The sequence below is a fragment of the Mesoplodon bidens genome, assembly GCF_964165515.1.
Source record: "Mesoplodon bidens genome assembly, chromosome: 9".
NCBI classification, from domain to species: domain Eukaryota; kingdom Metazoa; phylum Chordata; class Mammalia; order Artiodactyla; family Ziphiidae; genus Mesoplodon; species Mesoplodon bidens.
In genome coordinates this window covers 27,557,274-27,569,489 of record NC_138166.1, presented here as the reverse complement: position 1 = coordinate 27,569,489, position 12,216 = coordinate 27,557,274, and the positions used below count along the sequence as shown (strand labels likewise).

Here is a 12,216-nt window from a genome sequence, read left to right as displayed (position 1 = left end):
AATACAATAGGGTCTGTTTGATGAATCAATCTAGTGAAGTAGAAAGAGAATCCCTCCTCCCCCTCCCCCATTCCCCCCCCCTTTAAATCCTCTTCATTCTCTTCCTCCTCGTCCACCTACACTCACACAAACACATGCGCCCCCCCCCCCACACACACACACAGAGGGAGAGAGGGAGGGAGAGAGGGAGAGAGGGAGTTGCTCTTTCTCTATTGGTCTATAGACATTAAGTAATGAAAGCTGTAGTGACAATGCTTAGGTCATATTTTATAAGAATACTAAACCACTTTCAATAAGTGTTTATGTTTTTAATTGTAAGACTCACCCTCTCCTTTCAGCCAAGAAATTTCCGTATTACTGAAATAGAGCTCTCTCCTCCAAATTTCTAATGTGTGCTGTATGTGGGGTTGGGGGGAGGGTGCAGAGTAGAGAGAGTTGGGAGTAAAGAAGGGAAAGTTCTGTCCTGTTGATCTTCATACACCCTTCCTCAAAAAACAAAACAAAACAAAATAAAAACCCATAAGGATATCAGCTTTGAGAAAAATTGAAAGAAAATACGAAAGGAAATTTAAACACCTCAGACAACATGCCTGTTTAGAAAAGAATTAATGGTGTTTGTATGACTGCCTGAATACATGCATATATGTCCACAGAAAATTTAGTAGCCCTTCACCAGCCCATGAAGACACAGAGATATTCTCTTTATGTTGGTCCTTGACGCCCAGCAGGGACTTTTGTGAACTTTGTCATCTTCCTCTGCCCTTTAAACCAAAACTAGGGAAGTGGCTTTAATTAATGAGATGTGATGCATTAAAAACGTTAGCCAGAGCATTCCAGGAGCTGGAAAACCATACATGTTTTTAAATTCTGAGTGTCCTTTTGAGAATCCCCTGTTGTAATTTATAATTCTCAGTGGACCTATATTTGTCTTGAGCTGATTGTTGAAATGGGCTTTACTAGGAATTTCTTCGCTGAAATTGCAGTGGGGCGGGGGAAGGGGGTGGTTGATCCAAGGGGGTTTGTTGGGAGGAGGGAATGATTGCTAACAAGGCTTTAAAACCTCCAGTGGTTAAAGTTATATTGATGAAAAGGACAGACATATATACGCGTATCCATATACGTATATAAGCATAAACATACGTATAACATACAACGCACAAGTCCAAGCAGAATTATATAATGAGCATGAGTTGGAAATTATGTAGGTAGCAGAATTCAGATTTTTTTCATCAAAATTGCACCTAAAAATGGCTATAAAGCAACGCTTGCCTTGGGAAGTAAATTTATAGCTACATGCCTTTCACAGGCACGCTGGAGTGTTCTGCTGCCGGCTCTAATCTCTACGAGATGTTTTTTGCATGTGTTGTGTGACAGGAGGGAAGAGGAGTGGGCTGAGCTCGCCTGTTCTCCCATTGTCAGCCAGTCTAGTGAGTGTTGGGAAAACCTGTCTGTGGGATCTTGTGTCATCTCTCCCTACATGTGTACAGGAAAAGTCCGCGTTGCTCACGGTTCCTCTCTCTCTCTCTCGCTCTCTCTGTTCCCCTTTCATTCTGCTTCCCCGGAGCCGAATGAAGCAGGCAGCAGGATTAGAGTCCGCCAGCTATCAGAAGAGTCTAGATAAAAGGAACTGCTTCTTAAGCACCACTGCTGCAGCCCTTGTTGATTTTTTTTTCTTTCCACACAACAGTTGTGCCTCATTATCCGGTGCCTGGCTCGATTTTTTTTTTTTTTTTTTTTTGGAGGGTTTGAAGTTTCTGGGCTTCAGTGACTGTTACAGAAGAAGAGGTGTTAGTGTTGCCTGGAGGTCTTGATTGTCTGCATTTATGAATGAAACTGACCTAAATCACCTGTTACCTCCAGTTTCCAGATTGTTTGAACTTCTGTGGCCGCACAATACAGGACCCGAGACTGAAGCAGCATAGGACCCACAGCGTCTGCAGCATGGGCTGGTTCGCTAGGATTGTCTGTCTTTTCTGGGGAGTATTACTTACAGCAAGAGCAAACTATCAAAATGGGAAGAACAATGTGCCAAGGCTGAAATTATCCTACAAAGGTAAGTTTTTCTTTTCCTTTTATTTGGCTAGCTTTCTAATGCCCCCCTGCCCCCTGCCTTTTCATTCCTTGAACTCCCTCCCAACCTAAACCATAAAACCTTTAGTTTAACCTGGGAAACCTTTGTGATCGTGTGTGTCTTTTGGAGATGATTGAAACACTTTTTTATAAAAGCATGGCTTCTGTTGGATATATGACAATTTAAATGCAAACAAAGAAGATTTAATCACATTTGCAGAGAAAAGCTGAATGCCTGGTAAATGCTGATCTATATGTGTGATCATATATCCTGATAATTTTTCTGACTCTACTCGTATTAAAATATTTTTAAAAACCACTATTGCAACAATGGTCTCTTTGTAGATGTAAGTGCCTCACCTATAATAATTATTATGATAAATTGTATTTTCTTAGTTTTAGACAGTAAATGGTTAATTGTCATCATGAATATTCAGTTTGTTCAAATCTGACAATCAGATGCTTAACATAAGCAGTAGATCATGGTTTGCCAAGAGAATATAAACTGGAGAGAACAGACTAGTTTTTCCACAGTGTGTTATGATTGTACAAAAGACTGTGTATTTGGCTAATTGGTGCAAAGCTAAAGCCTTTGAAATGTAATGTTATTTGATTCTATATGTACTTCAGTGAGAACTGAAGAGATACTACTTTCTAGTTGTACAGCTAGCTGTGTGAACTTCTTTTCAAAAAAGTATAAATTTAAGAAGAAAAAAAAAAGCCTTATCACATGATCGGTCTGGTTACATCTTAATGTGTATGCCTGTTTTTTAATGAGGATTTTAAAGAAAATATTTGTTCTATATTTGTTTAGATAGATTTTATAGATAGATGTATAATATCATGCTAATATGGATTCCAACATGATATATATAACTTTTAATGGAAGAGAATATTTATATAACTGAGGTATTATTAAAATGGAGTTGAAGATTAAACTGTTTTAACTCAAGTAGTTTTACTCCCTAGGGTGTTGCTTTCTTATGATTCTCAAATTTCTACAGTTGGGGGTGGGGCAATAAGAAACTTCAATTATATTTCATTTTTAGCCTATAATGTGAAAGAAAATTATTGCATCTATCTGTAGAGATGTCTGTCTACTATACATTGCTCTTATGCCAGAAAAGATATTCTTTAATTTTCACATGATGGGGAACATCTCTTTCTGAGTACTCTAGTGTGAATGAGAACCACAAAATAGGAAAGACAGATGTAATTTTTCACACTTTGGATTAGAAAATTAAACACCTACTAAATGTGTTTGTTTGTATTTAGTACTTAGATAAAATACATTGAATTGGAAAATATATTTATTTTTGGTGTAATTTTTTGGTTATTAAAATGAGAATGAATTTTAAACATTAGCAAGCAGAATTGCAAATGTACTCATTATATAAGGTTTTTAAAAATAATCATATGGCACCCATTAAATATTTAACTAAATCCCAATTGTGTCTTTATATAGTAACTGTCTTTAAATTATTTTCCTGGTATATGATATTATGGTATCTGTTTTCATCAGTTTTTGTTTTCTATTTTTACTCTTTGAGAGTACTTCATCCAATGATTCTTAGGTTAATCGTCCACTTTCTTCAAGTTTATATTCCTCATGAGTAAGTTTTACATACGAGTTTACTTCATGAAGATGTGAATAGCTATATGCTATAATTTTGGAGTAAGTTTGAAACATGACATGCATTTTTTAAATCTACTATATTTGGAGATACTTGTCTAAGTGCTAAATAAATTGCAAAATCAGTAGGAATTGAGAATTATACTTATTTATTTTGCAAGAATTCTATTTGCATGGTAATGGATTACTCTCCATTAATAGAAGAGGCACCAGTTCTTTCTACATATTAAAAGATAACATTTAATTAGAATAGCCCTTTGTTATATACACATGCTTTAAACTTGTCTAATAAAGTGAGTTGCATATATTGACAAGATGTATATATTTGAAACTGTCTCTATGAGTTCTTTTTAGCAATGGTATCCATTAGAATTATTCTGCTTTCCTTTAAACCAAAAACTGTCCTACAGCTACATAACAATTCTATTGATATACCTAGAGCTTGACAATTTGGTAAAACAAGCTGTGAAATGAACAGCAAAAAGAATAATAGGGATGGCCCAAGCAATTTTTCTTCTGTCATTTTATTGGTCTGTCATTACCTTTTTGTCTCTACGTGTACACATGTTTTTCCAAAGCAACTGCCTGGTAGCCAATTGTCACTACTTTGTTTCTAAGCTGTAATAGAGAATTTTTTTTTTAGCTACTTCTTTTTCCTCCTTAATTAGATGTCAAACACAGTTAAAACATCCACTGCTTTGCCCTTAAAAATATTCCAGCATGATTCATGAAGAGTTAAATCCCTGCCAACCCTAATTTCCCATGGTCACTTGTTTTCAAAGATCCACCATTAACCCTCTCATTGCTCACGTTGCCAAGATGAAGTTTCAGGCCATCACTGTGCTTACTTTCTACTTGTCATTTTGCCTGGTAGGAGATAAAAGAGATTTGATATGTTAAATGAGAAAGAAAGAGAAGTAAGAACAAGAAGGCAGCCTTTGTAGTGGATATACATACATATCTAATAAGGTACCTCTTTACTTTCTAGGAACAGGAATTGAATAGGTGTTTTCAGGACCATCTGGAGAAGTGATAATATTAGAAAAATGGGGTAGGCTGGCTTTTCCTCTGAACCAATCTGATTTAGAATCCTTGCGGGGGAAGCAAATGTGAGAACTCTGTAAATCTCAGCAGTCACATACAAATTATCCTCAAGAAACACTCACTCAGAGATACTTTTCCCTTCCTTAAATTCATGTAATATAGCTAAATGTTGTAATGCTTCTTTTTGAAATTGATGAATAACTGTTTATTTGCCTGACAAAACTAGTCAAATTTCACTTTTCTCATGAAATACCAGATTATCATAAAATCTTCCTTTTGGAATGTGTGGTACAGTGAGGACTTCAGAAAAACCTATGGAAGTCACAAGGAAATAAATTAGGTCTGGGGTTTTAAACAAATGACAAACATTCCATCACTCAGTGTAATGAGCTTTTCCAGGACATTGTGTGCTTCAGTTTTAGTAGAAATCAAAGACACATGCAAGTCTGAATGTGACGGTGACCATGTGAATCCAAAGATTAAATCAGTGCCTTTAACTTTACCTTCATAGGGAGGACTTAGTAAACAGCCCTTAAATAAATGGTAGACATTTCAGAGGCTTTCTTTTCATACTTTGTAAAGGTTTTTGTGTTTTGTTTTTTTTCCAGAGTCAAATTGTTTAATTATTGTAAGAATGAGATTATTAGTTAAATCAAAATTCTCAGACATATCTTTTTGATAGATGATAATGTTTAATTAAAAATTATGAATTAAAACTTGCAAAACCTTTTTTATTTGCCATTATTCAATATATTATGACCACTTCAAAATTTAATTTGTATGAATAATGATTTACTAATTAAACTTGTTGACTTTTCTGGGATTTTCATTAGTCTGCCAAAGCACCAACATATATTTACATATTCACACATATATGAATAGGTAAATATACATGAAGGACAAAATTTATGTTAATATTTTAGAGTTAATAAAAACAATCTTGGCAATCTACAGGTGGTAAATTATAATAAAATACTTTACAAATAAAATTGTTATTGGTTTTAAAGAGTCATATGTTAAATTGCATATGTATATTATAGCAGACATGATATATTTTTTTAATATTTATTTTTTTATCTTTGGCTGCATTGGGTCTTCACTGCTGTGCGTGGGCTTCCTCTAGTTGCAGCGAGTAGGGACTACTCTTTGTTGTGGTGCGCGGGCTTCTCATTGCAGTGGCTTCTCTTGTTGCAGAGCACGGGCTCTAGGCGCACGGGCTTCAGTAGTTGTGGCATGCAGGCTCAGTAGTTGTGGCTTGCGGGCTCTAGAGAGCAGTCTCAATAGTTGTGGCGCACGGGCTTAGTTGCTCCACGGCATGTGGGATCTTCCCGTACCAGGGCTCGAACCCGTGTTCCCTGCACTGGCAGGCAGATTCTTAACCACTGCGCCACCAGGGAAGCCCCAGGCATGATCTTTTGATCTCATGAAAAGTCTTCATGAATATCTCAAGTATTCAAATAATAATATAAAATGGAATTTGTCTTATACTGGAAATCTCCTCATAGCTAAAATGGAATGTGTGTTTGAAAAGTAGGGTAATAACATATATATTTTCACAGAGCAAAGACATTATAAATTCTTTGCAATACCTTATCTCCAGTAGTCACTGCATATATGGCATCAGATCTCTTATTTGCTGATTCTTATTTAGCATGGCCTTTTCTTCCCAAATTCTATTAACTTAAAAAATCATATTTTGGTTCTGAAGTCTTCGATTTGAGCATGCTGAAAACTAGAGCTTTTTATTTATCTACTTGACAAGTATATCCAGGCAAAATAATAAAAAACAAAATAAAACGAAATGCACAGTATCACATCTTGCGATCCAGTGCGGGTCAGATCAAATGAGAGCTAGTGAAAATCTCCAGTTTGAGGCTTCTCTGTTTGGAGCTGCCAACCAGATTGGCCTTTGAAATAATAACTTATCAGTGCAGACTTTGGCAAGTAAGAAAATGACTGAGACCACAAAACCACCCCATGTAAGATAACCCACCAACTTTTGATAATGATGTGCAGTCTTTAATAGCTTAAGGAAACCTGAATACTGAAGAGATGAATTTTCCAATTCTAACTTTTTTAGGTTGTTATTTCTCTTCATATAAATTGTTTCCTAGACTCCACTATTGTCAGTGATATGAAATGCCTAAATATTTAGGCAACTAAATAGAGGTATAGATCTGTGATAACTAATTTTTCTTTGTTTTCTTTTTTTCATTATCATACATCAATCAAACATGATTTAAAATATGCTGTGATTTTCAGTCTATTATATTTAAATTCTATATTGAAGAATTAATGCTATTAAAGGATTTTTCAGGAATAAATTTAATTGGAATCCATCAGTATGATTGCATATGATCCTAGTAACAAAATAAAAGTTAAAGTGTTGGTTTCAGAGCATAATGTATTTCTGTTTAGTGTGAATATATAATTGTATTTGAGATGTGAGCTTTAAGTAACTTATAAAGTTATCAAGAACTTAAAGTCAGCTGTAAGGAAGTGTGTGGTTTACCTTCTTATCCCAGTTTCTCTCATTTAAACTTCAGTGGTACACCTACGTATCACTGTTCCCAAGATCAAAATATCACACACACCTTTACATCATTTTGGAGAACTGTGAAATCTAAAGTCAGGACTATTTTAAATAGAATTTATACTTGAGTTTTTAAAAATCTTCCAGTACTGAAATAAATTTTTAACTGATCATTATCTATAGCATTCATTTACAAAGTCATGATATTATAGCATAGAGAGTTACATATTAATTGATGAAGACATTGCACTTATCAAACCTTCATGAAAAGAAAAACCTATGATAAAATGATCCATTAATGCAAAGCTCTAAGTAAAATCTCCAAAACTCATGACAGTATCTTAGTTCATGCGGTGAAAGCTGATTTTAAAAGGACCAGCAGTTGTAAACATAAGTTAGAACCAGTGTGAATCTTGGGATGGATTTTACCCTTCATGACTTCTAAGGTGCTGTTTAAAGGAACTACCATGATTTGCAGTTCTATGCTTCCACTAATAGGTGGCACTAGCAATTTGAGACAGTTCTTTCATTAGTTTGGAAATGGGAAGGCTGCTAGGATAAATACACACAGAGTAGTGTGTGGAGGTCAAGCTTGGAAAAACTGGCACGAGAGTCAGGATACGTAACAAGCACAAAGCAGAAGCATTAGTTAAAATGGAATTTGCTACAGAATTTGATGTGCTCTTTGCATTTATTGGTACCTTCTGACCCTCAAAAGGTAGATTGTTGTAACCAAAATTAAATAAATAATGTAATTTAACTTAAATGAGAATTTACATGTGCAATTGGTCTATAAAATGTAAACAAAATAATGAGTGAAGTAGTAGTAACAGACAGTCGGAGTGATGGAAGGACAATGTCCTGTGGATATGAATAAATAATACATATATAATTATTTTAAGCCTGAATCATAAAGTGCACTTAACAGGAGCGAGGCAGCCTGCCTGTGGCACATTATCACCATCATTTATAATTGGAGAGTGGCTAGTTGAGAAGGTAAAATAATGTTTAGAAAATTACATTTGGTATATTTTTAAAAGAATGACTCCTTTAGATTTGTAGGTTATTTAAAATTATTATCACAATTAAACATACCAAAGAACCAATAAATTCTATCTGACACAAAGAAGTCTAAATGTCTTCAGTTACTATCTCCTTCTATTGCCAAAACATAAACATCAGTATAAATAGAGAATTTGCACACTATTTCCAGACAGTAACAAAGCTGGACTCTGTCAAACCCAGGATAAGAGGATATACAATTTATACTTGAATTAGGGAATAAAGATAAGTAAAAATAAAATTCTGTTGAATAAATATGAAGAATGAATTGGTCTTAGTATTTTCTACAAGCTTAGAGTAAAACTGAAAGGGACCACAAATTTAGGGAGTCTTGTCTCTTGAATGAGTCATTAAAACTACATTTCCAGGTTTCCTTTGCTTGAAGAGATGTGCCGTGGGAAAAAATGTTGACCAAAACTTTACAGTAACTTAATTTGTTACTGCAATCATAAACATGTCTTTGGATAAAATATAACATCACCCAGTTGAGTATTCATCAGCAAACTAAATGAAGTGTAGTTCTATTGAATATGTCCAATGAGTTCTTTAGTCCAGAAAACTACTTATGTGGATCATCTTTGTTGTGTCAGATTGTGAAGTTCTAAGGCTAGATTGTATGCTTTTTCATTGGTATTATCTCAAAGGCTAGCACAGTCACTCATTGAATGAACTTGTGCTTCATTGGATACACCTTGTTTTTTTTTTTTTTTACATCTTTATTGGAGTATAATTGCTTTACAGTGGTGTGTTAGTTTCTGCTTTGTAACAAAGTGAATCAGTTATACATATACATATGTTCCCATATCTCTTCCCTCTTGTGTCTCCCTCCCTCCCACCCTCTCTATAACACCCCTCCATGCGGTCACAAAGCACTGAGCTGATCTCCCTGTGCTATGCGGCTGCTTCCGTATGCTAACACCTTGTTTTTAAACGCAAATTATACCTGTTTATAAGTGAGTACAAAATTAATGCAAATCTGTAATAAATCAATTCATTATAAGTGAATAGTACATTATAATGTGGTAGAGAAAGTAAAGTCAGTTCTAAATGCTAAGGTAGGAGGATATCAGTGGAGGCATTTAGATGCATGCAAAGGGCAGTGGTATCTCCACAAATAGTCTCCTCTGAGCCAAGCCTATTCCAGCACTGAATCAGAAAGTGTCTGGGTCACCTTTGTTTGCCTGCAAGTAGGAGATGGAAAATATATAACAATAAATGCATGTTAGAAGACTCTAGGAGAGAAATTATTTCATTCCTTTCAACAAATACCCTGAGTTTCCTTATTATTGTATCTCAGTACACACAACAAGAAAAGAAAGTGAGTGAGACGATTCTAAAATCAAATAGTGGCTAAACACATACTGTCTCTTCATCACTCTTACTGCATCTGGATTTTTGTGTGGAACAAACCAGTCCTACCAAATAAAGTTGAAAATACAATCGTTTAAAAGTTTAAATTGACTAGATTTCATTGTCCACACTTTGGGGAGAATCCTGGCTTTGCTCTCTGACAACTTGCTAAGATTAGTGTTGCAGAGCCTTCCTTGCTGCTTCTTACCCTTGATTCCACTTATCAAGAGCAGCAGTTACTCATTGCCCCTTGCTTTTCATCTCCAAATAAGCCTCTGTCTTACTTTGGCTCTGTGCTCTATGGCCTGGGACCACCACCTGCTTCCATCCTCAGCCTTTGCTCCCAAACCCCACCTGCCCAGGAGAGTAGATGTGATAAGAAAGAGCCACAGGAATCTTTGTTGAAGTGTGATGTGCAAAATATATGTTGAGGGCTTCCCTGGTGGCACAGTGGTTGAGAGTCCACCTGCTGATGCAGGGGGCACGGGTTCGTGCCCCAGTCCGGGAAGATCCCACGTGCCGCGGAGCGGCTGGGCCTGTGAGCCATGGCCGCTGAGCTTGCACGTCTGGAGCCTGTGCTCCGCAACGGGAGAGGCCACAACAGTGAGAGGCCCGTGTACCGCAAAAAAAAAAAAAAAAAAAAAAAAAAAAAAATATATATATATATATATATATATATATGTTGAGTTTGTTGTTTAAGATCCCAATCTTATATAATCGAGAGGATGAGAGAGAACAGTAGGCTACTTTCCTTAGTCCACTTATAGATCTATAATTGATATCTAGAATATAAATTAATGTACAATGGTTGACTTTACAGTCTTATAAAACATATGTTAGTCTTGTGACAAGGTAGAAGTATCAATAGGAAAGGAAATAATACAGCTACCTAGAGTGCTATTACATACAAATCATAGTTATTCATGGTGTTTAAAAATGATTAAGTCCTAATCCAAACCCTTACGGAATATATTTGGGGAAAGCCAAAACCAAGTTCTTTATGCCTGAGGTCAAATCAAAACTATACAAGCATTTGTGAGTCTTTATAATATGTGCAGAAATTTAAATTTTTACCTTCAAATTTGAAATTTCAAGAGAATACACTCTGCTCTATTGTAATCATCCTTTAAGAATTAGTTTAAATGAACCTAGGTTTTCATTAGCCATGCAAACTTCAACTATTTACAAAAATAAGTTATGGTAAATAATAAGCATTTCTTACTTGTATTTTATATGGAAGACAAACACATAAAACCATGAAAGGCAAGTGGCAGATTTCTTCATAAATAAGTAGATTCTTGGATAAATAAAGTGAATATATAATGGGACTTCTGAGGAAGGTGGTATCACATCTACCAAAAGACTTCAGGGAATTTTGTAAAATAAGGCTTAAGGAAGGTGGGCCTTGAAAGACAAGAAGTATGTGAGAAGGCAGAAATAGAAAAAAGTGACAATTACCACTATCAAAAAATATTTTGGGGGTATTTTTTTTACAAAAGCAATATATTTTATGAAGTATGTAATAATACAGTTATATATATATTTTTATGCATTCAAATGTGATATGGAAACACGTGTGTCCTTTAACAAGGGGAACTTAAAGTTGCAGTATGTCAGGCTAGGAATGTCATCTAGTTAACAGGTGTTTGTCTATGTTTGACTGAAAATGAGAGCAAGACGGACAAGTGGCACATCCTTGAAAGACTTTTCCACAGTGGTCACAGTGGTCATTTGGGCTTACTCCATCTCTCCTTTGAGATTTATCTGTAAAGTATATGAGACAAGCTTCTTTCCAACCAATGGAGAAAAGAGGAAAGTTGAGTCTTGTTATCCAGTATAAAAAACACTGTGACTATTGTTCCTTGAAATTATAAAATATACTGGTTTAGAATGCAGGTTTCTTCTTGTTCTCCTAGTTAATTCCTATTTTTTTTCTGCTTTGCTCTATTATTTCTGTAACCAATCCACCAACAATTTTGAAAAGAGCAACTGCTATTTTATAAATCATATTTGTTTTTAATGTGAAGACACCCATATCATCTATATGATGATCATCAAGTATTAAAATGTCCCTTTAACTGTGAATTCCTGTTATGTGCCACGTCTTTAAATGCAAAGTCATATATTACATATGTTTTAACTTGCTTAGCACTTTTGTATCATTCAGGATGTTCCCCTGGCTCACTTAAGAAGGAAACTTAGTTTCAGAACAAACAGGCTAGTAAAATCTTGGAACAGTTCATAACATATTAGACAAAGTTGTAGGTTCGTGGTATTTTGCAACACAAACTGCAAAAAGTTACTTCTGGAATTTTGGTCATAATAGAATAATCCCTTGTACTTGCAGAATTATATATAGATGAAGAGCTACACAAATCAATGGGTTTATACGTAGTTCATATGTGTGTGTATCCATAACAAATACAAGAAAAGTTACATTCAACTCATTATTTTTCTAAATCACATCATGTTTGAGAATTATGGAAAATGGAATGCCAATCACTAGAACACAGACTGAGGCAAG

The 12,216-nt window shown here is 35.2% G+C and overlaps 1 protein-coding gene across 4 annotated transcripts in view; it reads left to right on the top strand.

Moving 5' to 3' along the window:
• SEMA3A (semaphorin 3A) overlaps positions 1 to 12,216 on the top strand; it is a 507,688-nt gene that overhangs the window by 275,461 nt on the left and 220,011 nt on the right. For 3 of the 4 annotated variants that reach the window (XM_081244273.1, XM_081244271.1, XM_081244270.1), the window contains one exon: positions 1,861 to 2,053. In XM_081244273.1, the coding sequence (XP_081100399.1) occupies positions 1,942 to 2,053 (112 nt within the window). In that variant the 5' untranslated portion in view covers positions 1,861 to 1,941. Of the gene's footprint in view, positions 1 to 1,376; positions 1,428 to 1,860; positions 2,054 to 12,216 lie in introns of those variants that run through there. The other variant, XM_081244272.1, reaches the window with a different exon arrangement.